The sequence below is a fragment of the Parambassis ranga genome, chromosome 2, assembly GCF_900634625.1.
Source record: "Parambassis ranga chromosome 2, fParRan2.1, whole genome shotgun sequence".
Lineage (NCBI taxonomy): Eukaryota > Metazoa > Chordata > Actinopteri > Ambassidae > Parambassis > Parambassis ranga.
Genome location: NC_041023.1, coordinates 7,368,145 through 7,395,689, shown reverse-complemented (window position 1 = coordinate 7,395,689; position 27,545 = coordinate 7,368,145). Strand labels below are relative to the sequence as shown.

Genomic DNA, 27,545 nt, shown 5'->3' with positions numbered 1-27,545 from the left:
CAAGAGAAAAAGAAAGACTATGAGAGAGTGAGCTAGACAGAGGGGGGGGGGGGAGAGAGAGAGAGAGAGAGAGAGAGAGATGCAGAACGATGAAGACAGAGAGAGAAAATGCGGCAGAAGAGACACGACAATTGGAGTCAACAAGCGTAATTAAAGGGAGTTAGAGGGAGGGTTGATGGGGGAAAAAAACTGTCAGAAGAGAAACACAAAAACGCAAAAAACAGAAAAGGAAAAAAGGTAAACCAGAACCCTGAAAAGAACTGTCATTAACACAAAGAGATCTCTATATACTGTACATACAGAGCCATTTATCTTATATAAACACACTGTGCCTATACTGTGTTTGTGTGTGCACTTAGAGGAGGGGCAATCATATCTTACCTTGGTAATGTGCACTAAATCCTCGGTAACGGTGGTTGCCATCAGTCACAAAATGCAGTCGGAGCCAGTTCTTGTTGCTAACAATAGGAGAGGGGACATTACTGCCCGACAACCTAAGAGAGAGACAGAAAGAACTTATGAAATATTACAGGCTAAAATGAAAGCTGCATTTTAGCCTGCATTCATGTATGCACAGTATCTAGAATATTGTATAGTTTGTGCTAACACACATATTCTTCTTTTCTTAAAGTCTGATAAGTCATCTCTCAGTTTATATCCACATTCTGTCACCGCAGTAGTAAAAAGTAAGCTCTAATTTTCTTTCTCTTTCTCCTTCTCATCTGTGTATCACTGTTTAAAACCCCTCAGTGTGTGAGAACAAAGTCTACTGTGCCTGTAATGTCACAGAGAGAATTATATCGTCCAGACTTTATTAGCCAAAGCAACCAGTCTGCCTCTTCAGCTCCACTGGAATAACTGGGAATTATGCCGCATGCTCAAGAGTACCTCATCTTTTCTTAATGAAGTCGGAAGTACTATTTCTTATTCATTGTTGAATCCAAGGATTCCCAGATGGTTAGGGGGTTTTACTCCGAAACTCTGATCTCAAACTCAATTCTCATGGCAGTTAGTAAAGCTCTACTTGATGCTGTGCTGGTCCATATTATCTTGCCATTCATCACTATGTTATACTAGTATTTACATAACAATCTGGGTTACACACACACATATATAACAGTGGCTCAAATGTTAGACTTTATTGTGGCATTTTTTTTTTTGCATTTAAGTAAGCAGCACTGAGGCTTTCATGGTGCACAGCACTCGCAGATAGGACCCAATTTGCAACACTTTCATCAAGGAGTGAGGATAAGATCCTCTAATTGGCTCAGAATATGAACAAGGCTCTCGTGAAGAGTGTTAGGTCACCGCTGGCAGCATTTGACACGCAGAGAATAAAACAGCTGCGTTCAAATATCTATCCAATCTGCACTGGCAATAACCCCCTTCTATACATCACGTCTTTGATGTATGGTGCTTTCATCTCATAGTGTTGGCCAACAGGTGCTCCCTCCCCATTACATTTTCTTAGACATATTTTTAGTAATATCACCTTGGCTGTTACACTTGAGACACAAAGGTAGACACACACACATATACATGGTGTGTGCAAGTGAAGCCGACTGCCCTCTCATGTTCACTTGTCTCCCTCTATAAACCTTACCTGCAGTCCAATAATATCAACACACACACACACAAATGCATGCTTACACACACACCATGGTGGCATTATACTGTAGTGTATACAAAACTATCCAACACCAGTACACTCTTATACAGTGGTTAAAAAAAAGTGGAACACAAGAATGCTGAGCAGGTGTTTTCAAAGGTGTGTCTGTGTGTGTGTGTGTGTGTGAACAGAGAGAGGGTCACCTTGTGCCCTAGATCAGTAGGATTCTCTGATGTCTGCTATTAGTCACACACACAAGCGGACTCGCACACACAGGCACCCAGCGGTTTTAGATACATGCAGTTTATTCTCATTTGCATTTAACAGTACTACTACAACAACACAATGACACAGCTGTAGATAGGTTAACATCATGCATGCACTATGCGCTGGGATGTGTCTGGGCTGGAACATGAAATCGTTTTTCAGTTTGTTGCTTTGTTGCACAAATAAAGATAAACTATTGTTTGTATAGTAAATGCAGCAATTCAGAATGATCATAATCATAACAATGCTTTTGCCAACCTGGATCATATTCTGAAAGACTACTGAAATTGGGTTTATATTGACTATGATATAGTAAATCAATGCAGAATTAGTCTATAAGCTGGACCAGGCAGTTCATTCATTCTGTAGATTTACAAATTTCAAATGTCAATACATGAAGTAATCTATTTATCAGCATTGATCGGAGCTAAGGCAGCACTAATGTGTCTAACAGAAAAAGATCAGAGAACATGGCGTGTATGTAAAAAGAAACTATTACAAACACTTCATAATAACTATAACAGAATGCAGCGTCCACATGAATACCAGCTCTCAAGTACCCAAAATAGATTAACCTTTTCCAGATAAAGAGCTCTGAACACTAATGTGACCAGTACAGACAGAGGTTAAGTCACTACCAGTGTTCAGATACAGAGCAGTGCAATGCAAAGGTTTAGGCGATTTAAAAGTTCTCCTTCACCGTACGGGGGACTCCATCGTCATGTCAAACATGCACCCTGGTCAGCTGATTAACATGTGTGCCCATGTCCACATGATGAGTTGATGAGACTTAGGAGAGGGGGGTACGCATCAGGCTCACTGTCCTCTTTACACTGGCTCTCTGATGCAGCCTGTAAGGGCCAAGAATACCCAGCTGGTGTTTGTTGCCATCTAACTACAGTGTTGGTTATGGAGTTAAAGAGATGATGTGACTTCAACAGTTTCAGCCACCTACTTTTTAATGTCTTCACTTGTCGTGTGCGTGTCTCTGTTTATAGTTACTCTTGTACACATTTTATGATGTTTACAGCTCGTCTTAGGCTTCCTGCTATATGACATTATTACCCAGAGAAAACTGTGTGCATATTCAGTCTGTTCTAATATTAAAACAGGAATTAACTTGTACATCCATACAGAAGGCCCATGTGTGAAACAATAAAATATTTAACTACATGCATTGAAAGCACTTAACAAGTCCAAGCTGTGCAATGAAGGTATAATTAAAAAATACCACTCAAGAAGCCGTAAATGGAAAGGTCACCAGTCTCTATCCCCACAACAGCTGGACGTGCCTCCCCCTACTGCTGCTTGTCTTAATATTTCTGAGATGTAGTCCTGTGACTGCACAGGTTGTACGGATGAATGTACAGAAATATGAAAAAAAACATTCAGTGTGTTCCTACCGCCTACTGACGTTGATAATTAAAACCTAGAATGAATCTTGTAACTTAATACTTCCAAAGCTGAAAAACTAGCTGATTTTTCCCATGTGGACAATTTGTAATGCATTATTAAACCATTCATCTATGCTGATGGCTTCTCTCTGTGACTGCTAAGTGTTCTCCCCAGATATCTGCTATAAAAGCACTTCAGAGCAGCCCTGAGGTATTATAGATCATCCTGAAAGGGGCCCCAGTGATTTATTCATTTATTTATTTATTTACTTTAAATACTGTGGTCTGACATGGTGTCTTTAGTCTGTGATTTTGAAAGTGACAGAGACACAAAACACACTCATACATGATAAGATGTATCTGCGCATTTCATTCTATATAGTCAAAGTGCTCCTTGTCAACATTCATACCAATGACATGCTTTTTTGGGGGGGTATACAAGCTTTCTACTGAAGCCTACAGCTTTCAAACATCTGATAAGTGATTTAAAAAATGGATGAAACTTCCGTCACTTAGAGGTTTCCTGAGGCTCAGTGAGGTGACTCCAATGGCAGCCACTTGACAGTGGCTCAAAATCAATTCACTCCACAAAAACATGACATGTGACATGTCGACGTCTCTATAGATAATTTCCACTTCCACATAGATGAATATTTTTGCAACTCTAAATAAACAATTATTTAAATATCAATTATACTTTGAGTGACAGGTGGGTGCAGGTGGCTCCGACATACTAGTGGTTCAAAAAACAAACTTTAAACTAGTGATTTAATCACAACAAATTATTTCTGCCTTCTACAGCCTTTCTTAATGAGGTCAATGAACTAGCTTCTTTTGTTTTCTAATAGCTAAAATTTCATAGGAGCTGTCAGCAATCAACCACCAACAATGGCTGCCCCTGTAATAGGCTTAGAGGTTTCAAAACAACTATTGTTATCTGAAAGTCATCAATCTTATCGGGCAAGCAGGATGAAGACCTCTGAAGGCTTCCTGTGTTTCATGTTCAGCTACAATAACTGTATGGAGGAAATAATACAGAGACGGGTGGTGTGTGTGTGTGAACATTTATGTGTTTGTGTATGTGAATGTGTATGAGTGTGTGTGTGTGTGTGTCTGCAGGAGAGAAAATATCAAGTGGAGAGTTGCCGGAGGGAGCGAGAGAACATAATTGATTAAATACACTAGACCAAAAGAGCATCTCTCCCTCTCTCCATCTCTCTGTCTACCATCCTCCCATCCATCCTCGGAGCCTCTCTTCCTCCAGAAAAAAAAAAGAAAAAACAAACCAGCTATTTCACTGGCAGTATGGGAATGAAAGAGGAGAGGGAGGAAATAAAGAAGCAAAGAGTGGAAGGAAGGTGGAAGGCGGCAAAGATCGATGGAGGTAAGACAGTGGGACAGGGAGAGAGATGGATCTAAGAGAGAGGGGGGGGGGACACACAGGGAGTCTGACAGAGGTACACTGCTTTGTGTGTTTGGTTTTTAATTATTCATCTCAGTGTTTAAGCAGAATGTCATCACAAAACCGCATTACTCACAATCAAATTTAAATGTGCGTAATTTATAAATAAAACATCAACAAGATTGAAATTAAAAGTTATTTTCTGCCACACACGAAACCTAGCAACTAATCCAAAACTAAATTTGTTTTAGTGCACTTTGTGAATACTTTGCAACTATTTTCTGAAATAGCTTTAAGAAAATAACTCCAAGGATAAGTTTTAACACAATATTACATTCAATCTCTGCTGAAGATTAGACTAGGAGCATTTTAAAGTGCTTAGCAACAACTGAAGAGGCAATCAGCTTATTGTGTTTATCCGAATCTTTTCAACATAGAAATCCGCTTGATTCTGTAAGCACCTTAATATTCATATTGCTCTTCACATCTTTCCTTGACATTACCGTACATTACAGTAATAGCAATTCTCTTAATGGACGCATTTGCCACGTTCACATTTCTATTCATTTGGACTCATTAAGGTAAAGGAAAGGTGTTGAGGAAAGCTTTGATGTCTCTGCTCACTGTCATTTCGACATGAGCTGCTAAACTGTGGCTGCTCTGATTAAGCTGATTTGACATCTTACATGCAAGAGAGACGAACCTGTGGCAACACGAAGCAGATTGTGAGACCGGAAAGCTGTCGACACACACATGCAGAATTCATACCCTGTGGGTCATGTGGGATATGCTAACCAAAATTAACTTTTGTATGCTCATGTATGTGTGTGGCTATTCATTACGGAAGGGGAATGCTACTTAATCAGGCAATCTGTCTTAATAGCCTCCTCTAATTAAGACAGGTGGGAACTGCCATACAATATACCAGCAAGACACGTGAACATTCTGGAGGGGCGAAAATTCGCTGCCACATACAGGCATTACGCACACACACACACACACTGCAGGAGTGTTGGGCTGGAAGTGGTCTCCACGGAGCCATCATCAATCAGTATACAGAGACAGAGAACTTGTATGTGTGTGTCTTTGTGTCTGTGCACACGATTGTTTATATAGGTTGTGTATTTATGCATTTGTGCGCGTTGTTTATGCGAGTGCGTGTTCGTGCTTGCGCGAGCATGCCTGCAGCGTCTCTCTCCATCCATCTCAAGTGGGCAGAGAGTAATCAGTGTTCACAACAGGACCCTGCTCTGTCTCTCCCTCCCTTCCCTTTATCTCATCTAAATTTCTCTCCTCCTCCTTGCTCGCCTCTTCATAGAGCAGCAAGGTGTTTTTAAAACTTGTCTTGTTCACAGACAGTGGAGCGCTGAAATAAAACATGAGTGGGTGGCTGTGGACCATATGTAAAAAGGCAGATATTAATAATTTAAACATTAAAACTTGGAGAGTTTTGAGAAAGGCCTGCCTGTTAGCAGCAAATTTGTGTCCCCTAGTTTGAGAAACATCACTTGCTTTCTGACTTTATTGTGTCAGGCCTGTTAGGGTCTGCCATTAACCCCATTAAACTCCTTTTGAAATGAACTGGAATGCCAGTGGTGAGCTGTGCCTGACCTTCGCATCACATCGTTGCAGCCAGGTTGTGGAAATCATTGAAAGAAGAAGTGCACTGATGTTCCTGTGTCCACATACATGATTCACTTCAACAAATTGTAATGTGAACGGTATATATGGTGGTAATACTAAATTTTTAATGTTACTAGAGTATAATCATGTTCCCTTCTCGTGTGTATGTGTGTGTGTCTCACACGCGCATACTGGCTTTAGTCCAGGAAATGACAGTGACAGTGTATTTACGATGGCAGAATTAATTTGCTGTGGCCTGCCACAACTACATATCATGCTCCAGTGGTCCTCAACCTCTGGCCTGGCCCTCTGGGTTTGGCTTAGCAACACCTGCAAAGGTTATTTGCTGTGGGGATGGTAAATACCAAATTTTTTCTGCCTACGGGAACAGTGACCTATAAAACTCTATCCCTGATCTCTGTCCCACATGTAATGGCATGTGTTCAAGGTAATTAATATCAGAGTACATCTTTCTGAGGACAACTGTGGCGTTGGGGGTTTTTAAGCATCTTTCTGCAGGAGTGTGAGTAAAAACGTTTAAAATCTCTAGAAGCTTGTTGTAAACATGCAGATTTTAACCCATGATGTATTCTAAACCTAACCAAGTGTGTGTGTCTACATGTTTATTGTAATTACTTATGCAAGTCCTTGGTCTCTCCCTCAGTCCCAGGGTTTCCATTCAGCTGGTCATGGCTGGCTGGTAGACCTCTAAAAGGGGGCACCCAAGAGAAGCCCATTCTTATCAGGGACCCACCAAACCACCTCATTTGGCCCCCCTCACAATACGGAACAGCAGTAACATCTACTCTATGTGTGCAATAGTGTAGGTGACAGTTAAAAAAAAGAAAAGAAATGCAACATCAAATGGATCTAAGTTCATCAGGATTTAGCTCCGTCATGGTGTTCACTGGAATGAAGTCTCAATGCCCTGCAGAGGAAATGACCTATTTTGAGTTGTTTTAAATCCTGCTTGAATGTGTGTAACGTGACTTTGTTTGCATAAACACTGTAATCTAATTATCAAACACTAATCTAATTATAGAGCATACTTTGATTCTAAGAGTAATTTGATTAAGCTGTTTACATGCATAACAGAAGAAGATTTATCTTAATATACTCATCTTAATGCAATCTTGCATAGTGTGTGTATGTGTGTGTGTGTGTGTGTGTGTGTGTGACTGAATTAATTGTCATGTGCTTTTCCCCCCTTCCTTATAATAAACTAGTAAACTAAAAAAATGCTAATGTGCGTCTCCTTGGCTGTCTTTTTCAGCAGCTCTTGTCAAAGTATCCTTCCAGATTTGAGACAATAATGCCAGTTATGAAAAAGACAGTAGCTCTAAAAATGAACACTCCCATATAACGGGCAAGCTGCACATACTGGGAAAAGTCAGATGGACAAATTTAGTCAGCGTATGGTGTTTACATCTCTCACAATCCTCATATAATGCGGCTAATTTCACAGTCCCCCACACATTTTAATCCTCTATACGACCTACAGTGTGTTAAAGAAACAATGGATTAAGCTGTTTACATGGCTTTGATTTAATTGCCGCATTCTCAGCTTTATGCACAGGTAGCACCTGTCAGATAAAGTTACTTTGTGCGTGTCCTTCTCAGCTCTTCTCAGTGTCTGTCTCTTTCTGTCTACAACCTCTTTCCTCCCCCATGAGTCCCCCTGATGGCTGTTTCTTTTTGTGTCTCCCCCTTCTACTCCTCTTATTTTTCTTTCCACCTTTCTTCTCCTGTCAAGTCTCATCTCCCCCATCCCTCGTCCTTGATTCTGCCCCTCTGCTTTCGTCTCCTCTCTACCTCACCTTCTTACCTTTCATCTCCACTTCTTCTCTCCTGGCTCCTCTTGTCACCCCAATTGCCCTTTTCGGCTCCTCTTCTCTACCCATTCCTCTCTTGTCTCCTGTCTTTTCACTGCTCTCGTCTTCTTCTGCGTGACCTAACACTACCTGCCTAAAACACCATGACACCTCTCTCATTGTCCTCTCATTTTCCCTCTCCTGTAAAAAAAAAAGGTCTTTTCCCAAAAGATTCGTAGTAATTTGTTTCAAAGCCCATCAAAGGTGCAGGTTAATAACAGTGTAAATTTGCCTAGACAAAAGGCTTGTAGACTTAAATTATGCTTTGGGCTGCCCAGAAATTGGATTTAAAAATTGATGCCCCTAGAGAAACAAAGTGAAGGTCACTGCTACAAGATATAAGCCCAATGTTGCAAATAGATTTAGAGGAAAATAGTCTCCATCATGAACTTGTTTACAAGCGCTCTATGAGAGCCGTTTGGCCTATGAATGTCGCTGCTAATGGAGTCCTCCTTGACTCTGAAATAAAGGCTTGTTGTGATTTGCTGCAGTTCATTTTTGAAAAAAAGGAATTAAACAACAAAATGCTTTCCTGTGTGTCTGTGTGAGGCATTGTCTTAAATTACTGTGATGACTACAGCAACAATAATGCTGCACATCATGCAGGTAGTCCTGTGGAATTCATAGCAATGTTTAACAAACGCAATGAAGGATATAAATATTTTAGTGTGTATTTCAATGTGTATTTATTTTATTATAAGAGTTTATAACTTGACTTTGCTGATCTTCAACTGCTCTGTATTGCATCCTGCTGGTTAAGAGGCGCAGCGAAGTGAATCCTACACCTCACAGCTTTTGAAAAAAAAAATGTGAAAACTCACCTGATCTATGAACAATGTGATCATAAAAAACACTATTACTGCCCCCGGCTTATATGCTCAAGGCCTCTAAAACTACTAACACCTCACCCACAACATCTCTGAAACCTCAGTGGCAGAGAGCAGAGCCTTTAAGTACACAGGACCTGGTCAGTTGGATCAGACTTTGCACAGCAGGTGCTCCTTATGTGCCTGCACAAGAAACAAAAGACATGCTGTTGCTCCTTATCACCAACAGTGGGTCACTTCTGCACAGAGAAGTTTGTATTGCTACCCACAGAGGCTACAAATGCAAAGCTGTTGCTCTAACAGACCAAACTGACCATCGATTGCAACATAAGAGTTGTTTGCATCACTGAGCTATGACAAACTTGCATGTGGAAGTGTAAGTCTGGAGCAGAATTACTGTACCTCACCATATATCTTTAATATAATCTGATGTGTGTGTGTGTGTTTGTGTGTGTTTGCGTTCAAGGTCACCGCTCTATTTCCGATTCGGGATGGTGCCGCTATCCCAGCATCCTCTCTGCCAGCAGCATTGATTAGCACTCGGCAAGCATAACATCACTCACGCACACACACACACACACACATACCCACACATACACACACACTCTCTCTTTGTCTTGTACACACAGTTCCTTTACCATCTCTCAAACGAATGCTAATGCCTTGAGCAGAGCTGATCTCTCAAGCAAGTTCACGCTAACATGTGAAGTGTTATGATATTTTTATAGAACAGAAAGAAGAACACGCAGCTGAGCCAAGAACAAGAACAGACCAATTTCAGCACTGTACAGAACAAGTAAATTTTGATTGATGATGCTGGAGAAACTGGGTTTATATCTCAGGGAGTAACCTGGACTTGTTCCAATCATACAGTACTTAGCTGTTTGTTCTCTCCATTAAATCAACAGTATCAGCAGGTTGGTCATACCTGTCATGGTGTTGCTTGTAGATAAGGCAGGACACAAGCCATTTTTGGTGTGGACATGCTAGATGTTGTAGTCTAATCTAGCTCTGTGTCATCCTATTCAATGGGCATGTTTAAAACCTAAATATGCTCAAGCAGAAAGGAGGCCACCCCCACAGGCTGGAGACAGGCTGGAACGTCCCAACCAGGTATCTGCCAGAAGTAAACTATGTACAAATGACATGCTCTGACATGCTCTGATTGAGCTAACACTCTGTATGGCTACACATGAGAATGTAAATATTTATAATATTATATATTATATATTTATAATATTTATATTTTGCTTTTGCAGCTGTATTGTGGAATCATGCATGTTTTTCATGTCATTTGCTGTACATATTGACATGTGGTTGTCTTTTTCACACACAGTATGTAAATTGCAGAGTGAATCTTGTACACATTGTGAATATCAGTGTCACACTGTGGTGTCAGAGCAGAATTAACTGTCTGCTAAACTGGCCCGCCTACAGTGATATGACTCCAGGCACTTGGCAACAAGGCTTCGACTCCATCTCAAACCTGACAAAATTAATTTTTAGCGGCCCTAAATAACATTTCCTAGACAAGCAGGAGATTGGTAAATGACAGACTTTGAAAAGCCCAGTGCACCATTACTAGAAACTTTGTGATGAGCTGTCAAGTAGGTGCACTAAGTAAGCGCACCAAAGAGTGTGAAGATGGATGGATGAAGGAAGGATGTAGGACGGACGGATGGACGGACAGATAGATAGTGAGAGTAAGGCAGGTATGGTAAGCTACAAATGGAGAGACATTCTCTATTTAAGATGCTCTACTTGGTTTCAAGGGCAACTGATTCTGAAACAACAAAACATAAAAAGTGTGTGTGTGTGTGTGTGTGTGTGTGTAGTGCTTGGCTAGGATTACAGGCATTTAGCTCACAGCGATATACTTCTCTCATAGGCGCGAGTGCAACTCTCTGCATACTGATGAAGCACAAGTGTCTGCATGAGAAGAAGAAAGTCTCAGTGAGTGTGCATGTTTTTGAACAGCGTTCGTGTGTGTGTGTGTGTGTGTGTGTGTACATGGATGTAGGTTACATTGACATCTTTTGTGTGTGTGTGTATGTGTGAAGCTGTAGTTGACAGCCCTGCAGCAACTGATAAACACATAACAAATTCCTCCTCACACTCACATATTAGAAAAGCAGCCATTAGCTTTCTCTGCTAATTGCCACTGGAAATTAGCATTTTAGCTATTAGCATCTCTCCTAAATTACCAATGAAAATTAGTATATTAGCACTCGGTGTTGTGAGGCAATTTCGGAGGAATCAGGCAGGATGCCCCGGTATTAATAAAGACTATTGTGCCACAAAAGAATAAATGTGTAAAACTTTACAAGAGCTAATGCACCCATTCCAGCTCCAATAGGCGTTTATTATCTTTTCAGAAACATATCACAGCAGGTTTGATTTATTGCCAGCCATTACAGGTATGCTGATACTCATATACTAGAATATTAGATCATCTGCATGTTTATTGTGCCCACAATAAAGGATCTCATTTGCTCACACCACATGGACTAAAATGCCACATAGAAATGATGTTATGAGTTTTGGGACTTCTCTCTGATTAGCCAAGTCATATAGGTGAGATTTACAAGCCAATGTATTTCTAACAATAGTCTGACATTTAGCAATAATGCAGAGTCTGGGGTTCTCATTGGTTCAAACCACTGCTGAATAAGCTCCAAACAACAACAGCAGCAGCCAGGTGCTCTTTATTGTCTTTTGTTATGCACGCAGCATCTGGCCAGGTTTTGCTGTGTGCATGCGTTGCCTCAAACAGGCCTTGGGAAAACATCATTTACAAAGAAAAAGGCGACTGTCAACAGACTCCTGTCAGTTTAACCAGAAACAGCTGGCCTGATTTTCCATCTGCTGAGTGCTAACAGGGCTAATGGCATTCTCATTGGTGAGGGTCTGTCATCAAGAAAACCTCAAAATAATGTCCCTGTGATACGAGGCTCTCATATGAAAAGCTGAAAAGTGGTTCACATTTCTATCTGACAGGGGAGGAACACAAAATTCTCTAAAAGCTACATTTATTTTGACATATTGCCTTACTCCCTCTGCTGTATAATATCATTTCAATGTGTCCCTTAACCGTTCATAACTATCATCATCCTGATAAGACCAATACATAAATAAAGGTTGTTTACAAAGTAGGGGCATGAAAACAGTTTTGTTTACGCAGTGACTTTTTGTCAATATCAAGCGTCAGGAGTTTTGCTGGAGGACAAAGAGGACTGACACTACCGTACAGGCTGAGATAGGGAGATGCAACACGCATTACACACACTTAATTATGGACGCACTCACATGCAAACGAGCGCAGACACTTAAGCACCGAAGAAGACACGTACACAGCAGCACATGTGAATGGATGAGATTGGTCTCTATTCGTTGAATTGAACCTAAGTAGAAAATCAATGCCATCTGATTTGTAACCATTTTCAGCTCCTTCTAGAGCTTTAAGAGGGATAACATGCTGCCAGGTCCAGGATGAGGACTCACTGCAAATGTATGGAAGTCCAAAATGCAATGGAGATTAGGGCTGCAACTAAAGACTATTTTAATAGTCAACTAGCCATCGACTACCTTAATGACTGGTCAACTAATAGTCGACAACTTTGGACCGCTAATTTGACGTTGCTGCCACTTTAATGTATAAAACTGCTTCACTTGCCTTGTTTTTTTTAAGGGGAAAAAAAGAGGTGTGTGTGTCCGCTCACTCATTCCCACATCTGTCCTACATGCATTATGGTTGACTCCACACGGTTCTCATATAATCTAGCGCACCTTTTCCTACACGCCGACGGCTCATCATAGTTTCGTACCCAGGACCTCTTGCACCCAAAGCACCAACCATCCTGCTACACCACAAGCCAGAGAATAATTTCCTGCCGCAAACGTGTTACACCTGCATCCGATGACATCACTAACAAACCCGTCGACTACTAATTTAGCTGTAGACTAGTCGACTAGTTGTTGCAGCCCTAATGGAGATGCAGATTTTTTTGTCACATTTTTAAGTGTAAAAGATTTATGATCAGAATTAATTATAACATGAAGGCACAACACATTAGACAAATATAGATTATACTATCAGTACCCACTTATGCAGGTAACATCCTTTGTTGACCTACAACAAACTGAAATTTTTCAAGTCATAAATCAATATGCTTCCCTAGAGATCCTGGCCTTTATGTCTCAGCATACATTCATATACAGCACTAACAAAATCTTTAATTTATACATTAAGTGTAATATAATGTGTTTGAAGTTCTTATGCTGTGAGAAAAGCTAAACTACAACAATAACAACAGGCTGTGTGTTTGTTTGTCTTTCTTCTCAACAGAAAACCAAGAGCACATTATCACCGCGGCTGCTGGAGAGGACCAATGATAAGAGAGCATCAGCACATTGACCTCAGCATGCTGTATGGGACGGCAGAGTTAATTCAGCAAGCAAATGACTAAACAGCAGTACATCACATGAGCCGAGACAGACAGTCAGACTAAATCACACGCTACCAGCCACCAACACATTTCCTCCCAAAGGCCAACAGTCTAAATCTGAGCAATAAATACTGCTCGTAAATACTGCTCAGATGGTCATATTTCACAGCGGTAAGGTTTTGTTATTTGCTCCCAGCTCAAAATGAAAGCGCATTACAAATTATGTAAAGGCCGTATGCCTCCTGGGAATGTGTCACAAATTCATTAATTGTGTTAAAATGATATAGTTTCTCCTTTTCATTGTGAATTTGTGGTAATCACAAATGGCATGCAGACAAAGTGGATCCACCACTGCACGTTTCATTTTATGGGACAAAGAAATTGTCTATATTCAGAATATGCTTGGGAGATTATTAAGAGTCAATAATGGCTGACATCCTTTATCACATTTAAATACTTTGTTTAATTTAATTCAGAAGCAGAACAACTATAGATAAACATAGCAATATTATAAATCATCATCTTCCTAATGAGTAATATTGTTTAAAGCATGTCCATCATGCAGGGTGCAGAATTATAATACCATCGGTCATAACCTTTGGTTTACTGTGGCATGCTTAGCATAAATTTTATGCAGCCACTGACAGAAAGTGTGAATAAACACAAGTGATAAAATGTGATCAGCAGACCCTGATTGGTAACCAGCGTGATTTACTGTATCATAATTTCCTAGCATTAGCAGCAGCATTCGGAGCCATGCCTGCTTGATTATGAGTGCAATTACACACTCTCACAGCTTTTGAGATGCACAACGTGCCCCCAGTAGGTGGGTCTTGACTCTGGTGCGTGTCCTCAAAAGTAGAAAAAACACACACACATAAACACATGCATCCACATACACATCACATGAGTAATCATGAGTGAGCAGCATGGTCTGCATGGCCTTTTTTCCTAAAAAAGCATTGACCATTCACAAACACGCTCTCTCTCTCTCTCTCTCTCTCTCTCTCTCTCACACACACACACTAATATCCCAGACCATGATTAGATTCAAATTGGTTACTACAACAGCAATGGCTGATCAATACCCTCATTTACCAACAATCAATAATCAGCCAGAGCAATAAAATATTGTTATGAGTGAACCATCTGAAAACAGACGGAAGGCTGTAAAACGCCTAATAGCACCGATCAGTTTATTCCTGTGTGATATATGCAGGAAGTCTGTACCTGACACACACAGGTCATACATCAACAGGTTATTTATTTATTTATTTCATCCATTTAAGAAAGAAAGAAAAAAAAACCTCAAGAACCAGAGATAAAAAAATGCACTTTATATCTGTAATAATGTTTTCTTTTTATTACCTGTTCTTACTCGAGTTCTAGCTTCTTTTTATTACCCATTCTCACTTTTTATTACTGTACTCCAATTGTGGTTAAATTGTACCATAAACTGGGCGTCTACGTGACTACACCGCAGAAATGTCAAGTCAGAAATGTCAACCAAGTATTAGGATCATCCAATATGTGCCAAAACCTCTCACACAAGACGCTTCTGTTACTACAATACTTCTGTCCTGTTGCTCTATGTCTGTATTTATGCATGTTATTTGATATGTTACATTTACCCAGCCTGTGTTTATGACATGTAGTAACTGATATTCATCCACACTTTTCAGGTTACACCCTACTGCCCAGTTTTGCTGTGCCACATGCCCGTGTTTATAATTTTCACCACAGGCCTAATTGAACATGTCTTCCACCTGGAAATGTGTCCTGCACCCTTCTGCAATTAAACACTGAACCATGACTCATCGCTCCACCAACACTCAGTTTTGTCACTTTCACGTTTACATAATGAATAACAAGAGACAACACACACACACAAGTGAATAAATAAATACAGTGACTCACCAAATGGTTGGCGGTTCCGAGCCCTCCACTTCCAGGTAGTCATACTTTTCCTCCGTCTGGAAGTCTGTAAAGATGACAGAGATGGTGTCTCCAGGTTCGGCCAATAGGATCCAAGTACAGTCGGCTTGGTTACCATAGTTGCCGGGGTAACCGGGACTGGTCACCACCCCACTGCCGCCCCTCACAGTGCCCCCACATGTGTCCTCAGCTGTCAATCAAATCAGAGTGACAAATAGAAAACCTGGGTTAGGGAGAGGAGGAGGGACCGAGGGGCGGACTTTTTTTTTTTTTTTGAAAAATTGAATTTCTTGCTTTTAGAGTAAATTGCTTTTTTTTCTCTCAGCTATATAAGATTAGGTTAATCAATTCACAAATGAATGAAACAGATCCAGTTTTATAACCCAATTAGAAATTAAGACCTTATTACTTCTACAGTTTCTTTCGCTACCGCTCAAGCAGATTACAGGTCAGCCAGCCCAACTCCCCAACTCTCTCCCTATAGGAGGCGGTTTTTCTCAGTTCCCCTAATTTTTAGTATTACATGTACACTCTTTACTCTGAATGTTATTTTGTGGCTTGAGTGTTAGAAATGGATGGCTTTCTAATGACATCTGTCAAGTCAGATTAGCAAAACCAAAAAAATATGGAACTCTCACATCACACTTCAGATATGAAGTAGATATGACGCTGTTTTAACAGTCCTTATTTTTAAGGGCTGTTTCATTATAAAGAGTAGCATAGCTTTCTTTTAGCCCGTTAGAATTAAGGATGGGGTTTAGGGGTTAGGCTGTAGTTCCTGTCACACTCAGAGCTGCTGTCCTCTCCTCCAATCATAAGTTTTTCTGCCTCTCCAATCACAGAGCTCCGCTCTCGTCTCCTCCAATCACCACCTAGGAACTTTAGAGATGATGCTTTTATTTTTTTGTTTTTTCCCCAATTAGCTGGTTTGGAGTCAGTCTATCAATGAGATTTGTTTCAGAACATGTAGAACAGATGTGACAATTTATTTGCCTGATTTTCTAATTAGTAATTGGTGATCACATCTGATAATTGATAGTAGTATAGATTACTGTATAACAGATAAAGACACATGGATTGCGCTGTGCACACGGCATAAATTATACACATATAATTTATACAGATACACTCACTGAGAAAAAACATACTACATTGGACCTTGTTGTGTCACTGGGGGAGCTTAATTTGGAGCTCAGTTCACTTTTTCCAAATACTTTGTTTTTCTCCAATCTCTTCAGATACGTCCACGTATTTTTATATTGTATTTAGCAAAAGCAAACTGAGCCTTGCCAGCACCCCTCAGTGATAAAAGATACAATGTTGAACCTTTTTTTCTGAGAGCGTACAAGTCCAACTGTAAACATGGTATAAATTATAGCTGTATAATTTATAATTATACATAGAAGAGGTAACACTGCATGTAACACACTCTTAGAGCAGACACGCATTTTCCTACATACCAGTAAGTGCAATTTGGGATGACACGTGACTTTAGATTAGTCTGCATCACATGTCGCTATCATCTGTATTTACAGAAGAAAGGTGTGTTGTCCCTTAAACTGCACTCACTGATACACAGAAGAAGACACGTCCCATATAAGAGTGCAGACAGGCACTGTCAGCTATACATGCACATCCTTCAGGTTCACTGCCGCATGTACAGGTGACAGTGATAAGGGTAGGGACCAAGCCAGACTCCACCCACAGGAGGGGTAAAGAGAGTAACTGTGGTCCGAGAGAGACTCACATCTAGCAACAGATGATAACCAATAAAAATGAATAGAAACATTAGCAAAAAAGATATTAGAGGTTGGACAGAACACTGAGTAGAGACAGGAAATACATAGAGACTAATAGGGGGGGGCATAAATCAATAGGAACAAACAAACAAACAAACAAACAAACAGTGAAACAAAGAATAAAGAATCAGATTGAAATGGTGCCAGAGAGGAAATGAGAAATCAAATTAAAATAAGTAGTTTGAAATTAATTTTAAGATACTGAGCCTGTTTCTTCAGATCAGATAATGGAGTTAGGAACAATACACAGATGCTGCTAAAAAAATAAGTCATGTATTGTCCCAAACTACATGTACTACTGTGTAATAATGAATTACAGAAATCCATGGTTAATCAAGTAACAATTCTCTCAAACTGACAGACAGACAGACAGACAGACAGACAGACAGACAGACAGGCATGCAGGCAGGCAGGACAGGCACTGACAGAGAGACCATTCACCAAACAGACACTCACCCCACAGCTAGACAGTTAAGGAGATTTGTGTAAATGACCCAACGCCCCAAACCAAGACCTGCTGAGACCCCATCACATCTGCAGCACAGCAATGATGCAGTAGTCTTGCGGGCGTGTGTGCGTGGGTGTATGGGTGTGTGGGTGTGTGTGTGTGTTTGTGCCCACACCGTGGGAGAGAGCACTGCATGCTGGATGACAGCTGTCACCGGTTTATCATGACAACAGCAGGACGTCCCCAAGCACTGGTGGACACGCACCTGCACCCACATATATACACACACACACATACCAGCACACATGCACACATCTCTTCTAGCCTTCCAGCTTATTGATGTGCTAGTGACAGTTGACAGACAGGAGGAAAGGCCTCAAGGTGCACTGAAGTGTGGCTCTTATTAAGGCAAAGGAAATGAAAATACAAAAAAATACAAGAAATTAACAATTGAGCAGCCCTGGGATATGAGATTATGTGCTGTCAAAATCCATTACAATGGCAGAAAATGGGTGTGTAAAGATTAACAGAACTGATTCGTATCAGGAAATCAATAAAAGAGGCAGAGATGTGCTGAAAACCACAGATTCAAACAGAAAGGAATCTTTGAAACTGTTCAAACAGAGATATGGATATTAGAACCTTAAAACCTGTGGCAGCTTTCTGCTATTTATACTGTGTGCCTCTGTGTGTATGACACACCCTCCTCTGCTGCAGATGGCCACTAGAATTATACAGTAGACAGTAGTTGGTAGCAAGCTAGATTCTAAAAAACAACAACACAATTAAAGTATTGTTGATACAACAATCATGTGCCTGTAATACATCTGGCCTTGTAACTTACTTATGAAGAGGGCGCTGTGAGTCAAGTAACAACATCTCAATATTTTTCTTGGACATGATGAGTCCCACCCCAGCTGGGAGATTTTTAGATGCACTTATTCACCACAGAGGGGCACGTAGCTACATAAGCACCAGCCATTTGAATTGCATTAAAATTTAAATCACTACTGTTGTTCCTCTGGTGATAACAGGCTGTTTTGTTGTTTGAATCTAACCATGCAGCATTACAAAAAGGGCAGCACAGGCCTGGCTGAAAGTCGTCTACACGAGACACTGCAGCACCAGCTCCATTTTATACATTTGTACAGTGAATGAGAGACTCATTCATTTTTTTTATTTTTGATACTTCTTGAACCTCTTACAGTATGTACACTGCAGAATCTAATATAGCTAATATACAGTATGTTGTGGGACAACTGGAGGAAGCCTGAAAACCACGTAATGACTCCATGTGATAATTTTATCTGACACATGATCCAATTAGCATCCTCACTAATTCTGTTGTGTGTCATGTAGTAATGGTGGGGCTGTGCAGAGACCGCTTCAGGAGCAGCTGCTCTAATAAAAAGAGACATTTGTTGCGTGTTGACACAGGGAGGGTGACATACCTATAGCCAGCTCTGATTACCTTCTGTTAAATGTGTGTACATCAGACTTGACATGGAACTAGTCAGCTTCGCACGCTGCACCTGCTAATTTTGGATATGGCTTGCTCCATCAATCATGATGACACATCTGTGTGGCGGTGTTAAATATTGCTGTGTCTACCTAAGCTTCGTCTCCTGGTGCTGTCACACTTCCTCAGGGAAAGAGGAGGTCCCAGTGAAATTTATTTCGGTACTAATTTTTAAACACCCTGTAACTTGCCTTTTTATTAATCCACACCAACTGAAGTGAGACTAAGAATGGGATGTTATTACATTACATTGCAACGAGTCTCATCAGCTTCTAGCACAAATCTTAAAATCCAATAAGCATTTAATTTAATCTGTGCAGACAACTAAAGAGCACTGAGGTCACTGCAGCTACAGGCTATTCATAAATGAAATCTGCTTAAAATGGAGACCTAAAATACATAGGACTGATTGTTAAATGAAACTAAATGATTTGATATCTGCTTTTCAAAACCATGAATCGAAATCTGTGTGCATTGCCTAAAAAAATTAAAGCTATTATATTAAGGATTATGGTTATCTCTGAATCTCCAATTAGGAGTAGGAAATGAATCAATTCTATCTTTTAAAACAATTTTGTTCTCAAGTCAAAAACTGACACCAGTTTAACTGATTTCCTACAATACAAGACTGAGGCTAAATTTGCCTCACACTTAAAAGTTTTACAGGCTTTTGGCAATAAGAGATAACACCTAACTGTAGTGTATTTCCATGGCTTCATTCCACTTGCTTCCAAAATGCAGCATTGTTTTGATAAACCTTCTCAAGAAAGAACACAATCAAAGTGAGAATAAGACTTCCATCAGTGATCACTGAGGTTTTAGACTGCTAAAGAAATGGCTACCTATTAATGTTTTGTGTTTGACACCCAGGAATGAACTGACGAAGGAGATCAAGCATTTATGTTCTTCATCCTCAGACACCCTGGACATAAAGATGAAGACATCCATTCCAACAGGACATGTATGTTTATCGCTATGAAATTGCATTATTTTGTAACTTCAATTTTCCTTGTTCTGTCCAGGTATTTCCAGGAAATGCCAGCCAACCACATCATCACATCATCACAGACAGCTGAGATGTCAAAACCTACAGATAAATATCAGATTTTTACAGTTAAATTTAAGAACTTTAATCGAGTAATGTAGTAATTAGAATTTAATATCTGTGTAAGAATGTGTGTCACAGTTAGTCACTTTAACCACTTTCTATTATCAGTGGGTATTTGATTTGATTTAAGTTGTCATGCGATATTTATATCTTTTCTCCGGTGAGTGTTTCTAATCTGATTTCTTCCCAGGGGCCAACCTGAGTCAATCTATAGGTAGATGGAGTACTGGTGCTATCTGGCTGCACTGCTGTGCTCAGTTCTCCGCCTTTATTTCAAGAACCTGGGGAGGCTGAACTTACACTGATGCCCTAACGCACTGACCCACAGGAGGAGGGAAAGTGTGTGTGTGTGTGTGTGTGTGGGTGGATGAGGGTGCTATATGTGTTAGTCTGAGTGTGAGGAAGAGAGGTCGAAAGAGAGAGGTAGTGTTGGTCATGTTGCCTTCATTTCTTATCACATCAGTGAGTCGGTGTTGCCCTTTTCCTTGCCTTTCCACCCCCCCCCCTTCTCCCTCTCTCTCCCCCTCTCTCTCTGTCTTGTAACACCACCTCTCTTTTCCTCCCTGCTGGTGTCCGCTCAGTACAGCCCTTCTCTTCCCTTTGCTGCATCAAGATTATTTTTATAGTAAAACAGCACATCTCCTCCTTTGGCCTCCTCTCATTTATTTTCCTGATTCTCCTCCTCTCTCTGCCTCCACACTTCCCTCTGTCTCCCTCGCCTATCACCCTCCCACTCTTGTTCCTCATCACCCCCCCCCGCTCGCTCTCCCCACCCATCTCACTCTCCCCTCACTCCTTCTCTCTCATGGCTTGGGGTGCTTTGATCACTCGTTCTTAGCCTCCTTATCCTGCCTCCCTCCCTCCCATCCGTTCATCCCGTCTTCCCTACTGTGCTGTCATCAATATCGCAGTCATCTGAGGATTCCTTCTTTATCCTCCTCTTTCTCGCTGTGTCTTTCTTTAAGATCTCTCTCTCCCTCGCTCTCTTCCTGCTGATTGATTTTATGTTTAATGGCTTTTCTGGCCTCATCTCTTTCTCTCCTCTCCTTTTCCACTCTCAGTTAGTTTCTCTCCCCCTTTCCTTCCTTCTGTCCCATAACTCCCCTTTCCCTGCATCACTTTGATAGGCAGATCACTATCACCATCAGATTCATACACACACACACACACACACACACACACACACACACACACACACACACACACACACAGACTTCAATCACAGAAGACCCAGTATGCTGTCAGCCTCTAAGGATTATGGGCCATCTACATCATCCTCTCCTCTCCTCTGTCTTCAGGCTGTATCCATCCATCCCTTCTGCTCCCTTATCTACATCCACCCACCCATCTATCAACCTCTTGCCCCCCCATGCACTGTAAAGCTGAATATATATTGCCACCCTTCTTTCTCCCCCATCACCCCCTCTGTACCTTTCATTCCCTCCGTTTACCTGCCATGAATGATCAAACAGACGAATAGGAAGACTGTTAAACGTGCACACAAATGACCCACCAGTTAGTTGTAACAAATGACGCTGCTGGTCTAAAGGAGTAACTGGACATTCATCAGGCTGCACTGTGTGTGCCATGCTATACCCTAACTGCACTGAAGATGCAATTTCACTCATGGCCTCAATGTCACTTTCACCATCCAGTCATGCCAGGACGCATTAAGTGGTTCTAGATGCATAAGAATCCGACCGTACAGGCAATGCCGTCAGAACTGCCAAACTAATGGAATCTGTGGCATTGTGAACAGAATGCAACTTAGCTTTTGGATGCAATCCAACACTGTGCATATAAGATATGCAGTAAGATAATACAAAAAAATGTGACTGCAGCTCATCCAACCAGCTGTTTTATATTTAGACTCCAGAAAAATAACACATACAACCAACTGCATATGTACAGAGGATTATATACATAATGCATCTGAAGCAACTCAGCTAAGGTTAGATCAAGGTCTGTATTAAATGATTAAGTTTATAAAACTTAAAATAAAATAACCTAGTGCAACAAAAAGTCAGACATGCTCCTTTTTTTCCCAAAAAAAGTGTTAGGAGTGCTAGCAGTAGCTGCTATGGACTTCACTAGAATCTAAATATGTGGTCTTTTTGTTGAAAAGAAAGAACGTGGCATCCTTCTTATCCTGACAGTGTCTCTTGTTTGTTAGAAATGCCATCAAGTGTGTGAGCCTCCCTGCTTTCAGTCTTAAAGAAATTCTTCAAAGCTCTGAGGTGTGTTTGTTCGCATTGCTCTGCTGTAGTCTGAACTTTCTCTACAAAAATGCAGACCAGATGGTGCAGCGTGTCTCTGAAGAACCGAGTGCTACTTCTTCACCTTCCTCTTCTTCACCTTCCGTCCAGGTGAAGTGGTGTTTGTGGTTTAGCTTACTGTGTTATTCATCCTCAGTTACTAATAAACACATCTAAATGGAATTCATTAATAATTAAATGCTTTTAGCTCACCTAAATCTTTTTGGTCTTGTTTTCTCTCCTGACAGGTGGTTTAGCAGTGAAGCTCATCCACTAAGACCTCTACTAGTTTTCTTTTGAGGGTACTTTGCTGATTGTGGGTTAGCATTCTTTATTTAGAAATACACTATCTTTGATTAAGAGTCTCCATGAGGCTTGGTGTATTGATCTTCTGATGGTAAGCTCTTCAGTCTGCCAGTTCCTTCAAAGTGTTTTTAGATCACAATGCCCCCTTAGAAACATTCAGCCTAGCCATGACTTGATGCTTTGAGCCTTTCTGTACTTTAAATAACAGCTTTCCTACAAAGGTGGTTACATTTGATTACTAACAGAAGTGCAGATTCTAAAAAAGATTTTTCATGGCAGCATGTTTTCTTTAAGTATTTCTAAAACCAGCGTATAGTATGTGGCCTATATTGTAGGTTCACATGAAACATGACTTTTAAAGGTCTATTTTGTTTAAACACATCGAAGGCACCTTTTGCCCTGGATAATGTTTCAGTACTGCAAAGTGCATATTAGATATTGGACTGTGTAGCCTTCAGTTCACTGAAGCACTGAGGAACTGAAATCTGTTTGACATAATCTAGTCGTTCAGTAAGTTATTTATGAGCTGATTTATAAAGTAGGTATGGAAAATGATGCATAAAGAGAGCAGTGTTCGCACCATCTGGCCTCATGTTCCTTGGCTGCTATTCGGCCATGCAGCAGACTTGAGCCAAATGTAAACCCATCTGGATGCAGAATAAATTGTGATGTATGACACCGCTTTAAAGGATTTATCCTCTTCACACCTAGAATGTGCCATTGTGTCATAAACACAGGCTCTGTGAAGCTCTGTATGTTATTTCTTTTAAGAGATATTGATTCAATTTTGTGGTTTCTTTTAAAAGTATAGTATAAATGTATGTGGTTTATATTCTGTTGGGAAGTTCCTTTGACCACAGTTTGTAGGATAGACACATGTAACTTTCTAACAACTCGTGTGCGTGGTTGTCTTTGTTACTTTTTATGTATTGTTTCCATTATTATTTCTCCATCACTTTTTAAAAGCTTGTCAGAAACATATTTTCGGCTTCTGTCCTCTTTTTTGGCAGTGTTACATCTCCAGTGTTCAGGGCGCACACCCACCCACACACAACTAGTAACCATGCTGACCTTCAGCTCCTCCCACCATCTGTCCACAAATCAAAGAACAGATGCTGTCTGCCAGTCAACTAACAGCCTGACATTTAGAGCAATTAGGGCAGAAGAGTGATTTAACGGTAAACGAACAGATTGAGGCATAAAGACAGAAGGTATTGATTGATAGATTGATTGCTATCATAATTATCATTCTAACAGTAAAAGTATGACCCTGAGTAAATGAATCATATACAGATTTCTGGTATCTGAGATCAAATTTGACTCCTCTTATCCTGTAATTATTCTCTTCCTGTTATTGTCACTGACCCTGGCTGCTAACTCGCTTAAATGGTGTCAGAGAGTGAAGATAATCAGATAAAATCAATTTTCTGATGTTTTTTTTTCCTTTTAAATTGCAACAAACTAGACAGAACTATAAAGTTGAACTAATATTCTGATACTTCTTGACTCAGGACCACATCAACGGAGCGTGTTTTAGTGACAATTATTTCCCAATTAAAACAAAGTGGGAAATAACTGAAACATGTGAGATAGCAACACAGAGAACGTCGCTCATATTTATGCAGAAACATCAAGAAGCGTCTTGTAGTTTTCCTCTTAAAGTGAAATTAATATTGTAAAATGATCCAATTTCCTAAAGTTAACAGTGCGAGTAAACAAAAGTATAATGGCGTCTGTGAGGGACACAAACTCTGAACTAAATTACTGCAAAATTAATTATTGCGAAACAACAAAATAAGTCATTTTTGGATTTTAGTGTTAAACAAATCTGCTATTATTGTGTAGTAACATGTTGCTTTATTTATCTAGCCAAATAGGTTTACTGTCTAAGCCTAAGCTAACACAAGAAAAGGTGGAAGTTAAGATTATGTAATACCCCCTCGTCTGTTACCACCATATAGTTTATGTGTTTATATGTTAAGATGCTTCGCAAGACTCGTCACAAGATGACAGTTAAAATAAAAGGAGGTAGCAGCTGAAAGAGAAAATGTTCAGAGACTGCAAGTCGAGAATGGAGCGGGAGCCTGAAAAAAAAAAGACTCTTTGTTTTGTCGCTTCTGCCTCTACAGCAGTATTAAGATGGATGGCTGTGGCATCCCTGTTTTCTCACCTGGTCATTAAACAGACTTTCTAAATTATCAACTGTAATGATAAACGCCTAAAAGTTGTGATGTATAAGTAACACCTCTCATTCATCCACCCTTCCCTCTCTCTCTCTCCTGTCTCGTATTCCATGAGTGGGTGTGTCTGTTTATGTGTGTGTGTGTGTGTACAGTGTCAGCCCCTGTGTTTGTGTATGTGTCTGCTTATTTGAATGTGCTTTCATCCGTGTGTGGGGGAGACAGAGTGAGAGAGGGACCCTGGATGTTGGTGAGTGTTAAATGTCATCACTGACGTCTTAAACAAATAGCTGCATACTGAGAGTTTAACGCATCGCAGCCCTGACAAAATACATTCCAGTCCTGTCTCTGCCGCCATATTCACTTTGTCCTCTCCTGTCCTATATTCTTCCATATTCCTGTACAAGGGCATAAGCTCAACAGAGTAAACAACACACAACTGCATTCGAATTATCCCTTTGAACCAGAAATACTAGTAAATATGCACTAAAATGTGGACACACATGTCTGCTAGGTCAAACTCTGAAGTTAAGCATCTGCCATCACATTATTTTAAGGTCTGTGTGTAAGTATAGCAAACACACACACACACAACCGAGGAAGTTAGCCTACCAGAATAACAACATCAAATCAAATAAGGAGGGTAGGAGGTGGATTTTCCACAGCAAACATCAAAATTACAGAGAAAAATGACAAATGATTTACAAAGGGGTCCGGACACCTTCAGTGTTCACAGGGTACCTTTAACTTTCATTGTGTGTGAAAAAATTAGTGTATTAGAGAGGAGAATCACAAGAAGGCACACAAATGATCAAACTATAAAAATGATGCGTCGTTCTAAAAAGAAGTATTAGATTACTGTCACCAAGGATTGTCACAGTAATAAGGTTCTGTCACAAAGAATTTGATAACAAAATGCCACATGTCTCTAGTAATGACAGTCTCAAAATGCTTATGAGACAAAACTTACAACAGGCACGTCCATATAGTTTCTGACAGGCTGTCTATAGTCTGAGCAGACTTAGGAAGACTGACACAGATCAACCACAGCCAGTCTGATCAATATGCCAGTCTAAATGTAGTTGACATTTAGCCTTACATAATCAATATATATATATCTATATATAGATATAGATATATAGATATATCTATATCTCTATATATATATATATATAGATATATATATATTGATTATGTAAGGCTAAATGTCAACTACTTATATTGATCAACATCTCTCTCTCTCTCTCTCTCTCTCTCTCTCTCTCTATATATATATATATATATATATATATATATATATATATATATATATATATATATATATATATATATATATGTGTATGTGTATATATGTGTATGTATAAATGTGTAGGGAAAAGGCAGCAACCTGATCACGTGTAGGACCGACCACTAAATCACATCGTAGATGACGTGTAGATGACCTTTTCCCCCCATAGTCAATGTGTGCAACTAACAGCTATGGTGCCACTGCAGCAGACAGGTGTTCACATTCATAAGAAGTCTCATCTCAATCAATATGGATTTACATGCAAACCAGTGTAGACATGAGAGGTTTCTAGGTCCACAACAGCATAACTGATCTTTCATTCTGTTTGTGTCTGCGCATGTATCAAGGTGGGATTAAGTTAAAACTAACTCTAAATTCATACAGCCAAGGGACAAGAATGTATAAACGTCTTTTTCCTATGTTATAACAATAGGTTGATGAGGTTGTGAACTTGTGAGCTGTGATATTTAATGCAGAGAATATCATTCAAAAATAATCAGGATTACTGTTTATATCCAGGGATGTGTGAGAGACCTACAAGTACAGGGCTGCACAACAAGTTGTACTTTTAGGTATACAAGCAGCAGACTGTTTCCCGCTGTTATCGCCATAGACTTGAAACACACCCAAAACTGCTGGCAGGCACTCACAGCACACTGATTTTGCTGAATTACTGTATTCATCCATAAAAACACCTACTCTTCTGTGAACTCAAAATTTCACAAACCAAGCAAGAATTCAGCTACCTTACAAGATAACCTGTCATTTAATGCTGTAAAAAGCTTGCCCTTTGCAAAATATACCACAAATGCCATGTTATTCAGATGCCATTTTATTATATCACATAGGATATCTGACCTAGAGGTTCATTCAGTCACACCATCTCATCAATGAGAGTGTGTTTCTCTTCCATGCAAGTAAGATCAATGGCTGTGTTACGCTGAAACTGAGCAGCAGCAGGAGGAGGAATAAGAAGGTAAGAGGACAGAAAGTGATCAGAAGAGATAAGGACAGATGGAGATAGAAAGGAAAGACAAAGGGCAGCATCTACGATGACTTTGAGATTCTCGATCAATTAGTCTTCCATCACTGGAAATGGAAAGTAACAGAATAGGAGCAACAGCAAAACAATGAAATCCCTTTGGTTGCTTTTAACTGTGTTTACATTCTTTGTTTCCTTTAAAAGCAACATTATACAGCCGACCTCTTTTGAAAAGTGTCAGAAAGTTTTTTTTATCTTGTTTTTTTTTTCATCTTGGCTAACTTAAT

At 40.1% G+C, this 27,545-nt stretch overlaps 1 protein-coding gene across 1 annotated transcript in view; it reads right to left on the bottom strand.

The window, feature by feature from the left end:
* csmd3b (CUB and Sushi multiple domains 3b) overlaps window positions 1–27,545 on the bottom strand; it is a 253,514-nt gene that overhangs the window by 106,562 nt on the left and 119,407 nt on the right. Inside the window, exons 5-6 of the mRNA XM_028431853.1 lie at window positions 15,356–15,563; window positions 382–494 (exon numbers count right to left, since the gene is read on the bottom strand). Coding sequence (XP_028287654.1) covers window positions 382–494; window positions 15,356–15,563 — 321 coding nt within the window. The remainder of the gene's footprint in view (window positions 1–381; window positions 495–15,355; window positions 15,564–27,545) is intronic.